At 28.0% G+C, this 23752-nt stretch overlaps 1 protein-coding gene across 9 annotated transcripts in view; it reads left to right on the forward strand.

The window, feature by feature from the left end:
- The window catches only part of LOC130667830 (GTPase-activating Rap/Ran-GAP domain-like protein 3), a 36991-nt gene that overhangs the window by 12003 nt on the left and 1236 nt on the right, over nucleotides 1-23752 (forward strand). Inside the window, exons 1-15 of one of the 9 annotated variants that reach the window (XM_057469687.1) lie at nucleotides 2613-2978; nucleotides 10426-10786; nucleotides 13672-13738; nucleotides 13826-13909; nucleotides 14110-14191; nucleotides 14357-14475; nucleotides 14583-14647; nucleotides 15285-15351; nucleotides 15442-15544; nucleotides 15673-15771; nucleotides 15918-16130; nucleotides 16222-16496; nucleotides 16940-17225; nucleotides 18289-18668; nucleotides 20862-21534. In XM_057469687.1, the coding sequence (XP_057325670.1) occupies nucleotides 10428-10786; nucleotides 13672-13738; nucleotides 13826-13909; nucleotides 14110-14191; nucleotides 14357-14475; nucleotides 14583-14647; nucleotides 15285-15351; nucleotides 15442-15544; nucleotides 15673-15771; nucleotides 15918-16130; nucleotides 16222-16496; nucleotides 16940-17225; nucleotides 18289-18668; nucleotides 20862-21534 (2872 nt within the window). In that variant the 5' untranslated portion in view covers nucleotides 2613-2978; nucleotides 10426-10427. The other 8 variants (XM_057469688.1, XM_057469686.1, XM_057469684.1 and 5 more) reach the window with 8 other exon arrangements.

The following is a 23752-nucleotide window of genomic DNA, read 5'->3' on the forward strand; positions in this document are numbered from 1 at the left end:
CACACCTACTCTATTTACTTTATTCAACGTCCTATTTATTTTAATTATTATCATTTTTTTTTTTTTTTTACTAATCCTCACTTATTACAAATAATAATTTACTATTTTTTTTTTTTATTTCCACTAAATTAAATTTGAGAAAAAAAAAAACAGATCAAGAAAAATTGATTATAATTGTTTTTTCATCCAATGAAATAATTTTTCGGTCATTTTTTTTTTTCGTTTAAAAAATTTTTTTCTAGCATAAAAAAAATTTTTTAAACAATCGTTTTTATTTTAGCGTCATTTTAAATTTTTATACAAAATGATTCTTCCAAAAATGCTCCAAAAAAGTTCATAACAATGAACTTTCAAATTTGAGAGAATTCTGAACATTGATTTGATCATTTTTGGAAATTCTAAAAAATTCAAGTCACGAAATTTCAATTTTCTGACCTCGTTCTCAAAAAGTTTTTACAAAGAGTTAAAAAACGTTCATAATTGATTTTAAAGTCTTTTTTTTTTCCTGATCTTAAGGGGAAACGCCACCGGACCTCTTTCTTACACTTAGAAAAAAATAAACGAGACTCTCTTTGTTGCACTCGTAGAGTAATGAGAATTTTAAAACAATTTTTCTCGGAGATAAGGTAGAATTTTCGAAAATGCGAAATTTTTAGCCCTCTGATAAGGTTTTAAAAAACGCTAAAGACTCTAACTTTAGGTATCCAGTGTTTGTCCGTAAATTAAATGGAATCGAAAATCGGTTGACGTTACCCCTTTATTCCAGCAAAATTTTAAAGTTAAATTATTTTTGGTTAAAAGAATTGAGAAAAACGTGCCTGAAAAGTATTCCGTTAAAAATGTTTTTTACGCTTGAATGTTTTTAAAGTTCCAAAAATGATCAAAGCAAAGTTCAAAATCGTCTCAAATTTGGAAGTTCACGGTTATAAACCTTTTTGGAACAATTTTCGAACGAATTTTTTTTGGGGTTTCTTGAAATATCTATAACTCAAGCGGCACAAAAAAAAATTGTTGACTTTTTGTTAAATTTAGGGCAACAATTTGTTATCTTGTAATCAATTGTTGACTTGAATTTAGCAAAAAGTCAACAATTTTTTTTTGTGCTGCTTGGGAAACTATAAATTTTCTTATTAACCACACTGTGAAAAATTTCGGTTTGCAAATCGACCCGGAGAACTTTACACAGTCGTGTAGTATAAAATAACGGTGTAAAATTCTCTTGGTGTAAATTTTCCTCTGTGTGTAGTTTCAACACGGTGTAATCTACTTTTTTTTACACCATTCCATGTTACTAGTTGTAATTTTGATTAATGAGCAACAAACGATCATTGAATATTTTTAACTACTTACCCATACAAAGTCACCGAGCTTCGAAATTTTCCCATAGATCGACCGATGCCTGGTTTGCAATGATTGGCCAATAAATGGCTTACTATACTGGCCCGTGCATGGTGAATCGTTGGCAGCCGTCTTTTTGCTTATAAAAACGGCGCACAATGAACCGCCGTTCGTTGGCCAACGGTTTGATCGAGTGCTCTTGATACCAAGCTTTGGCCGATGATAGATTGCCACGATTGGCCAATGCTTGGCATACCGTCATCATCCGATATTTAGTCGATCTTCGGGCGATGCTTGAAAATTGACAGCCATTCACGACCCAGTAATGGGCCGATTCTTTTTTTTTTGTATGGGTAATCAATAACTACATTAATTTAATTTAAATATAAACTAGTATTTTGAACATTTTAATATTTTTATAATTAATTTTCTTAACGCAAAATTATCATGAATTATACATTTACACGTTTGGCGGTGTAAAAATTTTTAATTCACACCGCCTAAATTTAACACCGAATTTAGTGTAATTTTCACACCAAAATTTTTACATTGAGGTATTTACACTATACCGGGTCCAAAAATTTTTTACAGTGCAGTTAAGCTAAATTTTACACCACAGTCCATTAATATGTATTGTTTTATGTAAACTTTAGTTTAATTCGTTATCTATCTTATAAAGTTTATGCATATAAATTAAGCCCTGTCGATAACGTAAGCAAATAAATGAAAGGGATAATCCTACTTGATATCCGACGAGACTGAAGGGTATATAAAATAACGACCTTATCGGCTTTGGATATCCGAGCGTCTATCGGATGAATAATCGCGTGATAATATCGACTGACAAAATAAAATAGCAATAAATCTATATCAAACTAGACACAAACGGAACATAATATTTGAATAAAATAATAAAAATATTTAAATAACATGAATAACTACGATTAATTATTTAAATTCACAGTTATAAAACTCAATGATAAATATTAATAAATAATGGTTTAAATATTATTTCAGATAGATTTATATTATATATATAATAATAGACCTTGAAAAACATAAAAAAAATTATCACGACAAGTAGATAGAATTATTCAAATTATGTTTACACACTTAGTTTTTACGTACTTGATATAATAGTGCTATGTTTATACTTATTATTATTTACTTTCCTATACAAATATAAACGATATAATATATTAGTATTGTATGTTGCGTGTGTATCATATGGGTTATATAGTGTAGGCAATACACCGCGACACTAGTCGCGATGTAATACGAGTCAGTCGCGTGTCGTACGTCTGACGACTAACGTGCTCGTGAGAACAGTAATTTAAATATTTTTTTTACTACTCTACGTGTTTTTAAAAATAGTATTTTCATTGATCAAGTGAAAGTGTCATTTTAATGCTGAATTACATTATTTTAATATTTGTGATATTAGGATATTAATATATATACAAAAAATTTATTTCATTTATATTAATTTTTATTTAGTCTTTTAGTGGTTTTTTTTTTCGTTCTTTTTAAGCTGTTTAACTCATGTTGTCTTATGAGATCATACAAGTGACCTAGACAATGAGCGACTGATCTATTTAAACTCCAACTTGACAAATGTATTTCTTCATTATTTAAATGTGGTATTTTATTTTTAAAATATATGCATAATATGTATATATTTAAAAAATTGATGTGAATGTAGCAGACATCAGACAAATTTAAAATAATAAATAAATAAAGTAAATAATTAATAAATTAAAATTTTTAAAAAATCCGCGTTTAGAAAATTTTGAAATTAATACGTGCATTTTTTATAATTATTATTTTTTAATTGTTTACTCTATTTATTTATAATTTAAAATTTGTCTAATGTCTGCTACATTTACACTCATATTTAAAAAATAATTTATTATTTTTTTATTTATTTATAAAATTTAATAAATTTTTAATTAAAATTTATCAATTATTAAATTTAAAAACAAAAACTTAATTATTTTAACTACTCCAATCAAATTTCAATTAATCGCAAATTTTTTTTTATGAAAAAAAAAGTTTAATAAATAGAAAAAAAAAAAATTAAAATAACGAGATAAAAAAAAACGTCAAATTAAAACGGAGACGAAACAATAGAAACGTGTGCACTGATTAATTTTTTCAAAAAGTTTTTTATAAAAAAAAAAATATTTATTTTAATAAACTTTAGGTGTTATATTATATAATTGTAAAGTTGTAATAATTAAAATAATTTTATAAGCATTGACAATTAAAATTTTAGCGCATATGAAATTAAGTTGATTATTATAAAGTTTAAAATATTGACTTTTACTAATGACATAAAATAATTAAATTAGTAAATTAATATAGTAGATTAAGTAGATTTGAATAAAGGAGTGTATCTAGTACAGTAGAAGAGAACCGCAAGTAAAGGGCCCGTGCTTATAACTGCGGTGTGGTGATATACGCAGAGATAAACGAAAAAGAGGGTCCATGGCGGGAATACGGGTCGAGCGTAGGTCGATACGGGCTCACGGGCATTACTCTCTACTCTCTACTATATACTACAATATCTACCTATACAGTTAACTGAATGTATGTATGTATGTCTGTGAAGGTATGTATGTATGTAAGTACTGTACATAAGCACCGAGTGGTGTGTATTCGCATTGGAGTATCGTGCGATTAGGTATATATGTATATATTACGCGGTGGTGCCGATGCACCCGGCGTCGGGACGCCAGAATAGTCGACGGGGTTGGTGGGGTGCCGAGCATGAATGCAACGCGCCATCCGGGCGTCGCGCACACCATCTTAACCGGGTATTACTTTGATACTCTTGTTTTACCATTTCGCATCGTGTAATTTCTAAAGTCGTCTACCACAGACATTCCGACTTGAATTTACATTTTTTTTTTTTTCCTTTTTTACATATCAAACATACCGTTACTTCATTTAAAGTAATGAATAAAAGTTAAAATGTTTAATGAAAACAAAATTTTTTTTACAGTATTGAAAGAAAAAGTTTTTAAAATAGATATTCTTCAGTTTTTTATTTATAACCTTTTTTTATTACCTACATTTATTTATAAAACTATGTTTGAAATTTTAAATATTTATATTTCACCTGTTATTATAAAGTTACTAAAACTTTCTGTCAAATACATAATTCGTTATTTTCTTTATGGAAATTTTATAATAATATTAGAAATATATTTTACAGTAGAATAGACAATGACGAATTGTTAAATTATGGAAAAAAAAATTTTTTTAAAAAAAGTATAATTTGTATTACCGTATTTTGAAAAGACAAAATTAAAACGTGTACTAGGTCGTAAAGTCAGTGAACTTGGCTAGGGTTTAGCGACAGGAGTTGTATAGAACACTGAAAACTTTTTTCACTACCCGAGTCAAAATTAAAAAACTAGATTCAGCCTCCAAATTCTACTCGAGGGTAAGGAGGCTGAAATTAGTTTTTTAGATAAGCCCAAGCTGTACAACGAAACCTTAATTTCAGCCTAAACTTGGTATTTTTGTCCGCTTTTACCAAGTTTAGGCTGAAATTAGTATTACAGAACCCTAAAATGACCCTCCAAAGCCTACAATTTGAATCAGGTGCGGGGAAAGAAGGGAAAGGAGAAGGAATGGAAATCAAAATGGCTGCCGGGAGCGGGAAAAATTTAAAATTTAAAAATTATTTTTTTATTTATTAATTATAATTTTCAGAAATTTGAACAAAATATAACTAAAATTATCAAATTACTTTAGAAAGAGAAGACGCGAAAATTGAGCCATTTCTGTATTTTTTTTTTTTTTTTTTTTGATGATGCATCAGATTTTCGATCATATTAATTTCTAACCGAGTAGAAATTTTTAATTTAGGGAAAAAACGCTATAAATATCAACCGAACGCACACGATTCAGTGGGATTCGAACCCGGGACCTAACGAACGAAAGACCGACGCTTTAACGACTAGGCTACGCTACCGACAGTGACTGCTAAGTTTACTTGTGCTATATGAGATTGTAAGAATAACTCACTTTTGAAACAGCAAAATATAATTGAAAATCTATTATTAGTAATAACAAAAAAATTTCTTATTTTTTTTTCGTGTGCTATATAATCCTGCGTGTAAGTAATTGTGATATGTGTAATTTTGGTTATATAGTTATGTATAAAATTATTTAAAAAATATATAGGCTCTATATATGGCCATGTACCCCCATGAAAAAAATTTATAGAAAAAATATATATCTTTCATATTCAAAAATGTATTAAAAATATATCTTAGAATATATAAAAAATACATGTATAAAAATATATTTGTAAATATAACAAAAATATAGGTATGGTGAGATAAAAAAATATATTCGTAATATATTTTAAATTTATAAAAAATATAATTATCAAAATATCAAAAAATTATATAAAAATATGTTTTTCTGTTAATCAACAACATAGAAAAAGAAATATAAAAAGTTTATGTAAAAAACATATTTTTTATATGTTTTTCCTTACATTGTTGATCAACAATTGTAGATTGACGAAATTCTATGTTCCATGAAATCGTAAAATTAACCTACTTATACTCTTAGTAGGCTGAAGTACCGAAAAATAGGGTTTTAAAGCGATCTTAGGTTTTGGAGGTTGAAAATATTATTCTAAAACACGAATTTCGGCCTCCATACCCTATTTTGAGTATAGTGAGGGTCAAAATAGTATTTCACATTCAGCGGTAGGTACAACATCAAAAGAAATGAGGTTTTTGAGGCTCGAATTAGTGTTTTAATTTTGACTCGGGTATATATATAAAAATATATGTATACATATATACATATACTAAACAAACAAATGATTGTAACTCGTATGTAGGTGAATAAAAGGATTCAAGTCTTCATGTGTAAGGATAGCCAATAAATATATATATGTATATATATATAGATATTGTGGTGAAAATAAAGGGGGTGACTTATAAAGTAACGTCTTGAGTAAGTAGACAATCGCGTTTTAGTGATATACCCTTTCTATATATAACAAATATAGATGTATATGTCATTGTATATGTAGAGTAAGTAGTAGATGTAGAGGTGGGTATGCGTGTTAGTGGTCGAAGAGTATGAAACACAGGGGTGCCAGTAGGATCGGGGTTGCCGCTCAGTAGGGGTTGGGAGTTCGTGCGACGTGGTACTACACAACCTTCTCACTTTATTTCTTGTCTTGTAAATGTATTCGGGGCGCGATCTAGTTACTCTCTGTTGTCATCATCAACGTGTTATATCAAGCATAACGTGTTGTAACACTTAATCAAGTATTGAGATATTTAATAATTAATTTGTCTTGTGATATGTTAGATAAATATCATACGTACTGTGATACATAATAAAATTTTTTTTATTTTATTAAATATTCATTTCTACTTATTCTTTGGGGTAATCAAGCAATGTATTTTGTTCTTTATATTACTAATTTCGATCGATTGTTTTTATTACTAAAAAATTTAGCGGCAAAAAATTGAATATTTTTTTTTAATTGTCGATTAGAGAATTTAATTTTTGTCTATTCTTATAATTAAATAGTTTTTTATGTAGTTAGATAATTAGATTAGTTAATTAATAATTCGTGGATATAATTATTAGAAAAAAAAATTTAATTGATATTTAGATATGAGATTAATTAATTTTGATAAGCGGTTTAATTAACTAAGTCACTATTTGATAATTAAATTATTCTAATATGAAAATAATTTTATTATTTTACTTTATTTATCAGTTAATTTAAATGAAAGTAATTAATTATATAAATATTTTTAGTTTTAGTAAATTAATTTATTTATAAAATAATTTCATTAATAAAAAAAAAATTATTGAGGATTGAATTAAATTTTAAATTAATAAATAATTCATGCATTTGATAATTGAGTAAATAACATAAAAAAAATTGATAGATTTTAAAATTTTAAATTTGTAACAATAAATATTGAATAGAATTTAATTTTTTATTTTGAATGAAGATCTCGTAAATAGTGTAGAGATTATAAGTAAAAAAAAAGATATTACATAAAAGAGATATTTTACATAAGGAAGTAAATTATCAGCAGTTGTGAGATACATAAAAGCGCAACCCAACGAATGTCTATGCAGCTTAAGTTGAACTGTAATCCCAGAATTAAAGCTTGAACCTAGTACAGTAGTAGTGTACTATCGTAGTTCTATACTACTCCCTAAACTACACTAGTAAAGTGCCAGCTCTGGGCTGCGTTGCAGAGATTAACCCTCTCATAGGGGATTAACGTCAAAGTTCGAGTTTTTTTTAGTAAAATTATAAAACAAGTAGTTAAAGCAGACAATGGTATTAAAGTAAAAAAAGTCAACGATTTAAAAATTGAATAGTAAACAACATCAAAAAAGTCACTCTACAGATTATTTAAATAACTCTTTAATCTGAACCTCGGACTTAATTATCAACACTTTGAAATAATTCATTCAATTTCTCACAAAGAAAATAAAGAGTTAATCATTTCAAAAATATTTAACGTACCTGAAGCTCAGAACGTTTTTCGCGCAACTAAAATGACTAAAATTTATGTAATTCGACTACTGAAGGGGTAGTCCGGAAATTGGGGAAGGTCTAAGATTTTCGCCTGGCATTTCAGAAATCTAGTCATCCAATAGAAATTGATTTTCCAACTTTTCTTTTTTCGTTGCACGAAAAACGTTCCGATCTTCAGGTCCATGATTTTTTTTTTGTAATTATGAAAATTAACAATAATTGATTTTTGCCCCGGGTATAATTTAAAAAAATAATACTGCTCAATAAAAATAAAATAGGCAATTTAGCAACGAAACCAAAATCAGACAATTACAAATTTGATAAAAATAAATTTCACACACAGAAAATTGGCATAAATTTGGCACAAGAAATTTTTTATCTCCCGAAAAAATTTTTGTTTTCAATTCATGACGCAGAATTCTTTTGTGATAAGAAATCTTATTCTTACTGTGCACGGAAAAAAAAGGAAAAATTATAGTTTCATATAGTAAAGCGGACCTTAGAATGAAAAATTGAAGATTTTGTAGGAATTCCAGTTTCAAATAAATATTGTATTAAATAAAATTCTTCGTAGTAAATTTTACAGTTTGAGATGTACTTTTAGCTCAATAATTTAATAAAATCCTGACATTTTTAGTTGAAACTTTAATATTTCCTGTTTTATTCTTTCTACCCAGACTTTTTTCTTCTCTATTTATTATTTATTATTTTTTCAACGATACTTTAAATCAAATAAATTCATCCGCCATATATTAAATATCGACAGACAAATTATCCAATCACAAGCAAGTAACTCTTGAATAAAGAAAGAAGTATTTTCTTCGATTTAGATTCTATATATCCAAAAGTAATTCTTTATCATATATAGTATGTAAACAAGATTAAAATCCACATGCTAATGTCATATTCCTACAATCAATTCATGAACAATAAGATTGATTTCAAAAATCGAATTCTTACTTATTATTAACTCGACGAAGAAACGTCAAATATTCCGAAAAATTTTCATGGAATCGATTTAAATTAATCAAATTTACAAAATACAAAAAAAAATATTTTTTTTTTCCATCCACTAACTTCCTAAGTCCAAAAAAGTTTTTACTACTGATTCAGAATATATAAAACTTTTGAATATTTTATAAATTTTTCAAGTAAATTTTCTTCAACTCACACATAATTACTCTATTTTAAAACAAGCACAATTACAGTTTTTTAATTGACCGAATTTATTTAAATTATAAAATAACTTTCTATTGTCGTTAAATTATAATATCACTAATTTTTTCATATTCATAATAAGCCAAATATTTTTTATCAAATTAAGATTTAAAATTTAATGCATCAAGAACTCAAATGAATTTTCAAATTTATAAACCATCAAGTAATTTTGAATAACATGTCTTGGAAATTATTTGAACAAACAATTAAATTGAATGATTTTCATCGACAATATTATTTTTTTTTTCTAAATTAATTGAGAATATTGAAAGTTTAAATTAGTCTTTTAAATTCCAACTATTGAACATTGAATTATTGAATACAAAAATAAATTAGTGATTTAAATAATATAACCCATTTTTTAAAAAACATAACTATTAGGCCATAGTAATAATAACGTTCGATTGAATGAACGATTGATCTTTACAAGATAATTGATCCCATGAGGTCAACATCGCAGCAGAGGCATGAAGCCAATAGCAGGAGCGATGATGACGGTGATGATAATAGTGATGAGCCAATATAGTTTAACGCGCGAAGACATAACCAATATTCATATATCTATGTACACATATAATACGGAAATGTATATAATATACAAATATATATCTATACAACTAACTAACGGTGGTTTAGTAGAGCGAAACAGAGCGGAAGAGAAATAAATGAGTGTCGGCATATTGAGGATATAGTCATGTCGATTCGTGTACACCCAATTTCGAGTCACAGTTTGGTCTGTTCTGAGTTTTACTCAATTGAAAGCACTAGAATCTATTCTCCGATATCAAATATCAAGGACAAAGATAAGCGCTTTTACACGTCCGAGTCCCTTCCGTAAAATAGCACATAAAAAAAATATATATTATAAAAAAATATATAAAAAATAAAGCTTGAGCATAAAAAAAAATTCAAAGATAAATCACCCTTGACATGAACACAAACAATTAACGCAACGCAATATGCGACCTAAATATGTATCCGTTACAATCTGACAATTTATTTCAAACCTGTAAAATATTGAATATTATTCAAAAATTTATTGTTACATTTTTTTTTTTTTATCTTTCACTACTTTTTGAGATTATACTTTTGCTGATAAAATATAAAAATAATTTATTGCACATGAAAGTTTAAATGTTAATATTCAAAAATCACGATATTAAATAAATCATAATGTTTTTTTTTTCTTTTTTTTTTTTTTATAATTTTAAAATTCAATTTGTCTAAGATAAGATTATGATTATCAGCAAAAGATAAATAAATAATTAATAATGAGTAAACAAAGAAAAGAAAAAAAGTGAAAAAAAAGTTGTTTGTTTAAAAAGTGATGCTGAGTTTAGACATGAAGTTAGTAACGCGTTTACGAGGTTTGTCATTAACATCAAACTCATCTGGAAGCAATAACACAAGTTCAACACCACCCTCACCAGCCCCAACAATATTATCAAGCCAAGTACAAGTAACTAGTACTACGACAACATCGTCATCAGTATCGTCATTAAATGAACGTCGTAGAAGCCGTGAAAGTGGAAATGGAAACAATGTCAGCCCTACGACCAGCGATCATGAGAGCGATGAAGAAATCACGTCGCCAAGAATTGTTCGTGATCGATCTAGATCTGTTTGTATGCCGGTCCTGACTTCGTCGCAACTGCGACACCTTCATCGACGTGCCAGTCATCATGTGTAGGTTTTTTATTGTTGTAAAGAAAAAACAAAAGAAAAAAAAAACGTCTATAAAAAATGGCGTGATAAAATAAAAGAGAGAAAGAAAATAAAAATGGTAAAAATATATACGAAGGTAGAAAAAAATTGTAGGTTCATTGAAATTACTTCTATTGTCCACGTTCTATATATTATTATTCAGTCTCTTGAATGCACACTATTTGATGCTTCAAGTTACCTTGTACATATGTATAAATATATATATACATATAGATATATATATATGTATATATACTATGTTTAATAATACGGGGCTTTTGACATAGAGGATTATTCTCGGTTATTATATCATCGTTAAATGGGATGAATGAAAATCAATTTGTCGATAATTTTAAAGTTTGAATATATTGCAATTACGTCGAAGCAATTAAATTATTTTGTAATATAACAAGTATGTTTATTTTATTTATACTGTAATTATTTTAATATAGGGGCACCTGGAGCAAAATGAGACAAAAAACACTTTTTTTTTTGTTTACAAGTTCTTGGTACCGGTTTGTAGAAAAAATGGGACCAGTGCGCCCAGTTTAAAATTTTTGGTAAAAAATATATACGTTAGTTTTTTTTTATCTGTTCGCCACGTAGATTAATTTTATTGAGCTGGAAAAAGCTGACTCTGAGGTAAAATGGGCCATGGTTGTAAAAAAAATGTTTTTACTAAAAATCACAAATTGGCTTACTGTTTGGGCTGATCGACTTGCCCCATATTTTTAACTTCCCGCTAAGAAAATTGTAAATTTTCAAAAATTCGGGAAGTTATTGGTTTCGGTCCGATTTACGAAAATCGAATTTTCATCAGATGTCGACGTTTTGAGGTCCTAGGAAGCTATTCTGACTAATTTCACGATGATGTCCGAGTGTATGTACGTATGTATGTACGTACGTATGTAAATACCTGTATCTTTTGAACGGATGAACCGATTTTGAACTTTAAGGTGTCATTCGACGCGGCTTGTCAATACCTTGAAGCTGAAAGAAAATTGAGCTTGATCGGTAGGGCTCGTTCAGAGATATTCCAAAAATAAAATTTTTTCAAAAGTGTTTTTTTCGGATAACTTTAAATGTGCTCGATGGATTGATTTCAAAATCGACTGGGCTCTAAAGCTTTATGAGTCGCGTCGAATGCCACCTCAACCATAAAATCGGTTCATTCGTTCAAGAGAAACCGTTGTCGAAAGAAATAAAAAAAAAAAATTTTTTGGGTTTTTTGAAATATCTCAGAAATGACCAAATAAATCAATTCCAAAATCTGATCGGCTTTAGAACTCGATAAAATACGTCGATTGCCACCTCAAACATCAAAATCGGTCGATTCATTCTAAGATAACGTAGGAGAAAGAAATGCTAAAAAACGGTTTTTTCTAAAAAAATGGCATACAATGTATCCACAAATATGTTTTTGAGCTCCTTGAGCTCAAGGAGCTCAAAAACAGCGGGAAGTTCTGGGGCTGGCCCGCAGGGTCAACCGATAGACAGATTTTTTTTGCAAACGGTAAGTAAGAATTTTTGAACGAAAAAAAATTATTTTACTCCAAAAATGGTGTCTTGTTTTGCTCTGTTCTTCTAAATTAAAGACTAAGAGAGAAAAAATAGTGAAATTATTAGGTTAAATTATTTTAATATTTAATATTTTAATTCTAAAACAAGATTTAAGTAAAGAAGAAGTATAATTAATCAGAATAAAAAATTGTAAAATAAAAATCAATATTCTAAATTATGCTAGTTTAGTTGCTTTTTCATGACTGTGTGTCATGTACCACGAAAGAATATGACCTCAATAGAGTTCTCATTAACCCAAATAAGTTAGTAAGAGATGTAAAAAAAAAATAATAACAATAATAATAAATTAAAATTATAAAAAGTTGTAATTAAATATTATGAACCACATGGACAACAATTTTGACATAAATATTTTAAAGAAACTGCAATAGAATTATTGTCTCAGACATAAATAAATAATTTTTGTCATTTTTATCCGACTTGATTTTAATTAATGAATGAGATCATTTAAAAAATTTTAATTATTTTGTTATGGACATAAAATTAATTAACACAAGATTTATAATGGAATTTTTTAATTTTATAATTAAATATCTTGGAAACGATTCAATCGATTCTTAATAGAATTGGGGTCAATGTTCTTGGAATTATTTAAAACGTTTTGTGTTTACGAATTAATTTATTGAACGTATTATTTAATTACTTTTCGTGCATTTTTTTTATTAAAGAAGTTATTAAAAGACGTTTAAAATTTATATTAAACATGTCAAATTATTGAAACAATTTATTATAAAGTAAAGAGTAGATCAATAAATAAATTCAAAAAATTAAACACTTGAATTTTTTTTTCTCAAGTGAAAAAAAAGTTTCAGTCTAAACTACTGTTCATTAAAATAAATCAATAATTTAATAGCATTCTAAAATTAGAGTAAACTTGGTGAAAGTAGAGTTAACTTTTATGGTCAGACAAATAAAATTTTTCTTTCAATTGGATTATAAAAATAATAATTAAATTTTTTATTAAAATATAAATAATTTTTTTAAAAAATTGATAAGTATAAAAAACAATTTTCTTTTATTCGTCAGTAAATTGAAAAATGTTTTCATTACTGTGACCTCAAACGGATGAAAAAGAAAAAATGTAATTTAAAGTAAAGTTTGAATTGAGAGTTGATATAGAAGATATTGACCCCAAATATCTGGAGGCATTTGGCAGAGATTTGGAATAACTTTGACATAAATTCAAGTGACCTATTTATATTCGTTGATAAAAAAAAGTTAATTAACAACTTGATGATGACATCGGATTTTGATACGATTATAATTAAAATATTTATCTTTTTCAGATCGTCGACAGACACAACATCAAGACGTGGTGTCTTGTCAAGACGATGTTATGGAAGCGTGGAAATGGTGAGTTCGAGTATTTAAGTTGATAAAAAAAAATATAAAGTTATAATCGGATTTAAAACTTTATGTTCAATATCGTGTTCTCAACAGCTGCCGCAAATCGAGCAAGACGGCATAGAGAATGGACGAAGATTTCGCGTCGAGAATGGGGATTCGCCTGGCGAAAAAGAAGAGGTAATATGATAATAAAAAATTTTACATAGTCATTTATATATATGTAATATATAACACAAATCTATTCTACAAACGATAAAAAAAGGAAAAAAAATAAAATAAAATTTTGATTAGCTTAAAAAATCAATAACTACTAAAGTAAATATTAAAATTGAAAATGTAAATTGGCGTTTAAAGTTTGTATTTAAATGTTCCATCAGATGTTCGGGTCACCCAGCACTCCAGTGTTAGAGAATCCGGAAAACCAAACACGTTGGTACTTCAAATATTTCCTCGGAAAACGTGAGTTTTGAATTTTGAATAATTTAACGTTAACAAACTTTTACTTTAAACTTAATAATTTTATTATTCCTTTGCTATTTTCTTTCTTTTTGGATTTGGATTATAATTTAATTTCAAAACTTTATCCCGGATGGTGAATCGTCGACGGTAATGTTGATGATAAAGTTCATCAGAATTATGTTGCATCTGACCATGAGAGAAATCCACTTTTTTTGTCAGTCTTTTTAAGTGACGGTGGTGATCAATGTGTACCACATTACAGAGTTATACTCTGGAGACGAACTGTGAGTTTGTTATCAACTTGTTACTTATTTATGTTAATTAAAATAACTTACGAATAAGCAATTGTTGAAATTTTGTTGATTTAAAATTTAATTTGAATTTATAACAGGGAACACAAAAAATATCATTGCCTTACTCGTCCAACAAATCGATGACTGTCAAACAAATTTTAAGGTAAAAAAATTTAACAATATTCTGTAAAAAATTACGGAGTAAATGCGGAGCGTAATTCTGAGGGAGAGTTTTATTTTTGTTAATCATAAAAAAAATATGTAGGGTAAAATACGATTAGTAAAAACTATCAATAAATTAATAAAAAATTTATTCCAACATTAAAACTCCGTAAAATCAGAGCGGATAAGAATTACAATAAAATCAATATTTTGAAAATCACTCTGTCGACAAAAACTCTCTATTTACTCCATACGCGAGGTTTTTTTTTTAAACTGTAGAACCGAGTAACGGAGTAAATTCAAAATGAAAATTCACTCACGATTTTTCACAGAATAAATTTAAATGATCCTAAAGTTAGCAGACATTTAAAAATTTTTGAATTTTTGTTTTTCAACAAATCAATTGCAAAAAAAATAAAATAAAAATATGCACATGTAGAAAATTTAAAAAACTACAGGTGCAATTTTTTCAAATATTTTTTTTTTTATGGTTTATCGTCTAAAAAAAGATCCAAAAATTATTAGACGTCTGCTAACTTCAGTATCATTAAATTTTATTATTTAAATAAAAATAAATAATTGAGGTAATAAATATTAGTATATTATAATAATGATAACAATAATTTATGGTGTTATAGCCATTTTTTTGGAATAGAAAAATTTGATAAAGCGCCACGTGAGATCTTCGCTCCAGAGATTCAAAAGGTAAGCCCTCTGAGGACATTTTATATATGACTGGTAGTTATACGAGGGGATAAAGTATACATAATATATAAAAATTCACTGATTCAACAGGATCTTTTGTCACTGGAAGAGCAAGAAGGCTCAGTGAATTTTAAATTCGGTGTTATATACGCCCGGGAGGGCCAGACGACCGACGACGAGATGCTGTCTAACGGTAAGAGTACTAACCTCAAGAGAAATATAAAAAAAAAAACTAAAATAAAAATTCTCTACAAAGTAGTAAAAACGAAGCAGAAAAAAAGGGACTAATCGATCGATTTTTTTCTCTTTTATTCTTAACAGAGAAGGCAAGTCCTGAGTTCGAGAGGTTCTTAGAGCTTCTCGGTAAGCGAATTCGCCTCAAGGGCTGGGACAAGTACAGAGGTGGTCTGGATGTCAAAGGTGGGCATTAAATTTAAACTGAGATGAATTTTCTCTCATGTATTTTATTCATCGTCAAATACTTGAGCCTTAAAAGTTTAGATTGAGTGCGCTTGGTACTTGAATTAAAATATAACAAAATAACTATATTTAATTTAATATAACAGGTGATATGACGGGTAAAGAAAGTATTTATACAGTATATGCTGGTCATGAAGTTATGTACCACGTTAGCACAATACTACCTCATTCTAAAGACAATCCACAACAATTGGAACGTAAAAGACACATCGGAAATGACATTGTTAATATTATTTACACAGATGACCCGACTTTATTGGACACATTCAATCCAAATTGTATAAAAAGTCAATTTACACGTAAGAATATACATTTATTTTTTCTCTTAGAAAAAAAATATTTTAAATTAAGTAAATAATGAATTTATTTTTTTCTTTTTCATTTGTGTAGATGTTTTTGCAGTAGTAGCAAGTGAAGAACGAGGTTGGAAAATAGCCATTTACTGTGACGAGAATGTGCCCCTGTTTGGTCCAAGTTTGCCCTGTCCTCCAGTATTCGAGGATCCTAACGCTTTTCGCGAATTTCTTCTCGTAAAGCTTATTAACGGGGAGAAAGCTACATTTGATACACCGACATTTTCACGCAAACGTGAGCGTACATTAGACTCATTACTCAGGGACTTATACCAAGAACACACCCAAGACAGTAAAGGGAACGTAAGTTCCGTACGTAAGATAAAAAAAATAATAATAATATTTTAACCCCCACAGTATATTAACTTTAACCTTAGAAAAATTAATTATAAACTTTCTCAGTCTAATAATAATTAAAATAAGTGTATAAGAGTAATAAATAACGTGACCTAATTTAAAAAATCAACATCAGGTATAATTTATCATAAACATAAATATTAAAAATATAAACTATAAATATATATATATATATATATATATACAAAGTGTCCAGATGTTTGATAAGTCTTATCTAATGATTAAATATCAAATGTCTGTTTTTACATGATCTAATTTAATTCTCTTTAATAAATTCTCCCCGTAATATAATTTATCATTGCTATTGTTATTATTATTATTATTATTATTATTGCTATTATTGATTAAATAAAATAGTTTATGGATAATGAAAGTGTACCACCTACTGGTGCTTTTAGAGTATGCTGAATCGTCGAGCATTATCGGATGTGGTTGAAACATCGGGACGGAGGAGAGAAGAGACACGAGCTGTGGAAATGGTTAGAGTTGGACAGGCTCTAAAACTTGAAGCAATCGTTCGAGGACTTGCTCCAACATCACTAGCAACTGTCGGACCACTTAAACCAAGACCCTGGGAACCACGTTGTATATATCCCGACTTTCATCATGAGTTAGTTTGCGGTGACATTTGGTCAAATAATAAATTAATTTTAGCTACGGAAAATGGAACGTTTCTTGTTGAAGGTGTGAATTTTATTTATTTATAAAGTATTATCTCTATATAATTAATTTAAATGCTCGATTGATTAAAAGATTGAATCGCTTATTTATAATATGCACTGATGCGGGAAAGTCGATTAATATTTAAAATGCCTACACGGAAAGAAAATTATGGGAAGTTTTGCTATGCATTATGGGAATGGTTCTCATAATGGTATGGGAATAGTACCTATACTATTATAGGAATCGTTCCTATAATTTATGGGAATAGTTCCCATAATAGTATGAGAATAATTCTGATACCATTATGGGAACCATTCTCATAATGGTATAGGAACTATTCCCATAATATTATGGGAACTATTCCCATAATATTATAGGAACCATTCCCATAACATTATAAGAACTATTCCTATACCATTATGGGAACTATTCCCATAATATTAGAGGAATAGTTTCCATAATATTATAGGAACCATTCCCATAACATTATAAGAACTATTCCTATACCATTATGGGAACTATTCCCACAATATTAGAGTAATAGTTCCCATAATGGTATAGGAATAGGTCCTATAATGTCATGGGAATGGTTCCTATAATTTATGAAATGATTCCTATAATTAATAGGAATAGTTCCTATATATTATAGGAATGATTCCCATAATATTATAGAAAGTATTCCTATAAATTATAGGAACCATTCCTATAATTAGAGGAACCGTTCCCATAACGTTATTGGTATCATTTCCATAATTATAGGAACTATTTCTATAATTATGGGAAACATTCCTATAATTATAGGAACTGCTCCCATAATTTATGGTTGTATTTCCTATGATGATATAGGAAAAAATTTCACAAAATTATGGGAACAGTTTCCATGATTTTCTTTCCGTGTAGTTAGATATTCTGATAATAATAATAATAATAATAATAATATGAAAAATAAAGTTTATTGAGAGAAAAAAGCTCGGGGAAGAACTTTAAAATTAGTATATGACAAAGTGAAGCTAAAAATAAATATGTTTGATCGTTTAACGAATGGATGTTTTTATTTTTAATTATTTTTTTGGTAACTTTTTAGATGGATTGCCCGATAGTCTACTTTTCGATAAATCTGTACAGATTAAACAATTGAATGTTGTGGAACAGCATGGTATATTATTGTTCCGTACTGGCGACAAAGGAAAAGAAAGTAATGTATACGTATATCGATTGAGCGAGCTGAATGGTGAAGGTAATTCAACATCTATCGATTACAATTCATTTGAAGAGGATGATGATATTGGCAATAGTTTTTCATCAAACTTTACAATGACATCTACGTCGTCTAGTAATCCTAGTACATCAACCCGTCCACCGATAATACGCACACGATCACATATTAAAGAAAGGAAATTAGAACGAACACGTGGCTGTCAAATTTACAGTATTACTAGACCTGGCGGTTCTCATCTACGAATGGTAATTTATTTATTTAAATTAATATTATTTTTCATAAATTTATTTATACTGAATATACATATACTGTGTTATACAAACAATTTATGTTATATTACAAAATTAAGTTACCGTCAGTTTTTATTCCAGTTAATTCCACGACTAATGACATCATGTTTTTTGTCAATCAACTATTTCAAGTAGAAAAAAAAATCTAGGCATCGGTTGGCCCTGTGGGTCAGCCCCAAAACTACCCGCTGTTTTCGAGCTCCTTGAGTTCGAAAATACTCTTGCATGCGATCATTTTTTTATGAGCTTTTCAAGCTCAAACAAATTACGTTTTATGATAAAGTTTGAAAATTTATAAATCGGGAATCATCAATAAACACGCGTTTTTTCAATTTTTATTCCTAATTATATTCAATATAATAAGTGTATTTCGTCAGAAATCAATGTGAATGATCAAAATAAAGATTGAAATGAGTTTTGACTCAGATCAGAGCGTTAATATATAAAATATCTGAAAAAAATATTAAAAACGGTATTTCATAAATTTTTTTGTTGATAATATGATTCAAACTAAAGAACGAGTTACATCACTGTATGTGGTGATCCAGAGACCATAAAGACGAAGAGTTGGCACGATTCAGAATACATTTTAGTACATTATATGATGATTTATCAAAGAAAAATAACATAAAATGTTATTTTTCGAACTTTTCGACGCCGATATCTCTTAAACTAATCAACCGATTTTGGCGTTCAATGTGATAATCGACGCGTTTCATTCAGTTGCTGAGCTGATTAGATTTTGGAATCAATCGATTGAGTTATTTTTGAGAAGTTTCCAAAAAAATAAAAGAAAAAATTATTTTTTTCCGTTTTTTTTCTATATCTTACAGTCTAATTGATCGAGTGATCTAAAATATTCAGGAAAGTTGACGGCCGACAAACTCTTTCGATTGCCGCAAGAACCGTTCTGATCGGTTAATTAGTTAAAAATTTATAGCAAGTTTACACACAAACATACACGCGCGCGCACACGCACACACACACACACACATATCATTCTAAAAACGGTCAGAATAGCTTCCTAGGATCTCAAAATGTCGACATCTGACGAAAACTCGGTTTTCGAAAATCGGGCCAAAACCAATAACTTCCCGAATTTAAAAAAATTTTCAATTTTTTTAGCGGGAAGTTAAAAAATTGTTTTTTGTTTGTTAAATCTAAGACAACAATTGTTTACATTGTAACTAATTGTTTGTTTACACTTAATGAAACGTCGACAATTTTTTTTGTCCTGCTTGGGATATTTGTGAAAAATTTTTTCAAATTTTTACTAGAATTCGCGCTGAAATTTAAGTAACATTTAAATACTTGTTTAATAGAGCAAAAGTTAATTATAATTTCTTTCTAAAACTTTTATTACTAAAAAAAAAAACAGTTAATTTGAATCATTTGATTACTTGAATAAACAAAAAATTTAGCCAACAACTTGGTTTAGTTCGATAATCTAAATGCGATAAGACCATAAAATAATCTTTGGTCAATTATTTGACGTAGAAATCATAATTAAATATAAAAAAATGACCAATGGACAATTTCGCAGTAAAAATAATTATTGTTCAATTCCTTTAATCGTTGACATTTTACAGAAACAATATTTTATTAAATATAATTTGAGAATGACTACGGTTTTAGCACTACTCAGTATTAAATTAAGTACTTGTCGGATATCCGGAGTTGACCAACAGTAAGTTATATACGTGAGATTAAAAATACTTTAAAGTAACGTATCATTGTTTACAAAATTTTAAATTTATAAATAATTACTATATAATTATTTAGAAAAAAAAAAAAATTAGTTACTCAAGCATTTATTTATTTTCACGCCTTCCAAAACAATTTAATTCATCGATAAAATTGCCTAAATTAAAAAATTAGAAACTTTGTCTAGTTTAAAATAATTTAATAAATAATAAAAAAATGATAATTTAAAGACAAAGATAAAAAGTAGTTTTTTGTTATCAACGCGATCACTAATTTACAACCGGAAAGTACTCAAGTTTATATTTATAACCTGACTAAAAGTTATTTTATAAAATTTTTTAAATTCAATGCACTAGTGTATTCAGTGTAAAAAAATCTAAGAAAATGAAGTTAATTAAAAAAAAATTATTTGAATTACTAATAGAATAAAAATAAATTTTTTAGTGTGTAGCAGTGGGTAGAAAATTAACCGTACTTCAATGGAAACATAATGCAGCCTGGACTACATGGTGTTCATCAGCAGATACTGATACTGTTGATGGTTTTCGTTTCATAAAAGAATATAATGCTTCGGAACCACCATCAGTAGTGACTATTATTGAAAGTACTGCACCAGACAATGAATGGTTGCTTTGTTGCGGACTTAGGCATCATTTTGAATTGATATCAGTTGATGGTGCCACTAAATCACTCCACATGGAAGCATCAATGAAACCACATGTTGTTGCGGCTTTAGATTTATGTGAAGACGAAGAACCAGAATTATTATTATGTTACAATAATACGTGTCATTTTCAAAAATTATCCGAAGATACTGCAGCATCAACGGAATTTGATTTTAATTGGAATTCAGTACCAATTGTTGTCGCGTGTGCCTTTCCTTATGTTATTGCATTTACCACAGACACTATGGAAATACGTTTAATTATAAATGGTAATCTTGTTCATACAATAAATATGCCAAATCTGACACTTATCACATCAAAGCATGATATTTATTTTGCTACAACTGCACCCGAATTTATGGCATCTAAATGCGAAAGGATACGTGTTGATACTAAGACTGATAAAGATGAAAGAAGTCATAGTCCACCGTCTACACAAAATAGTTTATCTAGTGAGTTTATTTTTATGTCATTAGGTACTTTTATAAAAGACTAAAAAATTAACATCTCAGTCTTGGAGAAAAGCCCAAGGACTAATTAGTACACAGAAAAAAAATATGATATCAAAAATTAATATAAAGTAGTAAAATACAAAATTGATTTATTTTGCATCAAAAATGATTTATTTCATGTTTATTTTAAGGGATAAATTCATAACTAATTACGAGCAAACTGCAGTCACTGCGTGACTGCTCAAATATCACTACTAAATTTATAAAATACTCAGATAAAAAGGAATTCTTGCCGCAACAAAATTTTTATTTCCACCAAGAAATTTTATGCATTATTAATTAAATACAAAAATTGCTTTGGAGCGAGAAAAGATTTTTTTGGTCAAGAAATAATTTCTTGCACCAAGTAATTTTTTCTAATTCTAAATGAATTTTTGTTTTTAATTCACAACGCAAAAAATTACTTGGGGTAAGAAAAAATTTTCTTGAGGCGAGTAAAGACTTTTTGTGTCAATGAATCCTTTTTTTTTCTATGTACACTTTTTTGGCTTTGAGAAGCTTCTTAAAACCAAAAGGGAGCATAAAAATCTGTCATTTTGGAATAAGTAACGCGATACAAATAATATAGGTATATATTCAGTGACATTCAGTCATATTTAGTGACAGAATAATTAAAATATTAATTTATTCAAAGAAAATAAATACGATCGTCTTTTTTTTCGCGTAATTTAAATGTAATTCGAATGATATAGATAAATCTATTTATCTGCATACTTGGCAATAAAAAAAAGTTTAAACTGTAAAAAGTCACAAATTCAAGTCAAGACCAATCTAATGATACCACATTCAATAACATTAACCAATTCTATCACATAGATATGACGGGAACTAAATTTTCCTTATTCTCTTAATAATATAGAATAGATTAAAAGCTACTTAATTTATAATCTATATTACGAGAATAAGGAAAATTTAGTTCCCGTCATATCTATGTGATAGAATTGGTTAATGTTGTTGAATGTGGTATCATTAGATAGGTCTTGACTTGAATTTGTGCCTTTTTACAGTTTAAACTTTTTTTTATTGCCAAGTATTGAGATAAATAGATTTATCTATATCATTCGAATTACATTTAAATTACGCGAGAAAAAAGACGATCGTATTTATTTTCTTTAAATAAATTAATACTTTAATTATTTTGTCACTAAATATGACTGAATGTCGCTGAATATATAGCTATATTGTTCATGTCCCGTTACTAATTCCAAAATTACACATTTTTATACTCCCTTTTGGTTTTAGGAAGCTTCTCAAAGCCAAAATATCGTACACAGAAAAAAAACGATTCATTGTCGCAAAAAATCTTTACTCGCCCAAAGAAAATTTTTACTTACCCCAAGAAATTTTTTGTATTCAATTCATAATGCAGAACATTTCTTGGTGCAAGTAAAAATTTTTTTCGGCAAGAAGTCCTTTTTTCTGCGTATTTAATAAATTTAGTAGTGATATTTGAGCAGTCACGTAGAGACTGCGATAAATTTATTTGTCATTAAGAAATATTTTTAAAAAAGCCACAAATAAATTGATTTATTTGGAACGAATATTTCTTTTTTTCAGTGGACGAATTTTGGTCAGAAGTTTTTTTTTACCATGTAACAATTCTGCCAGAGAAAAAAAATTTTATCTATCAAATATAATTATTATATTTTACATAATAATGTGAAAAAAGACCATCCCGTGTAAAAAAAAATTGTTGAAAAAAGGTCAAAAAAGTGTTGACTAGTCTAAACTTCAAAACTTGACACAATGACGAACTTATTTTAAACAATTTTCAAACTTCTGAAAATACACAGAAAAAAACATTTGACATAATACTACAAATTAACATTTTTCAGTACAAAATACGTTCAGAAAAAACTGATTTTGAACCATTTCTGAACGTTTTTCGTTTCAGCATATCTTAATAATATGAGGATATTTATTGACATTTCTCTTGAATTTTTAAAAGTTTAAAAAGCGTTCAAAAAAAGATCGTAATTGTGTCATGTTTTGAAGTTTAGAATAGTCATCACTTTTTTGACCTTTTCTTAACAATTTTTTTTACACGGGATTAGTGACGGTTATATTCTATTTATTTGATAATTATCAAGTAGATAAGAACATAATCGTGAATAATGATCTTTTTCACATTATTATGTCAATGAGTCAAATTTTTACT

This window comes from Microplitis mediator, chromosome 5 (assembly GCF_029852145.1).
Source record: "Microplitis mediator isolate UGA2020A chromosome 5, iyMicMedi2.1, whole genome shotgun sequence".
Classification (NCBI taxonomy): Eukaryota; Metazoa; Arthropoda; class Insecta; order Hymenoptera; family Braconidae; genus Microplitis; species Microplitis mediator.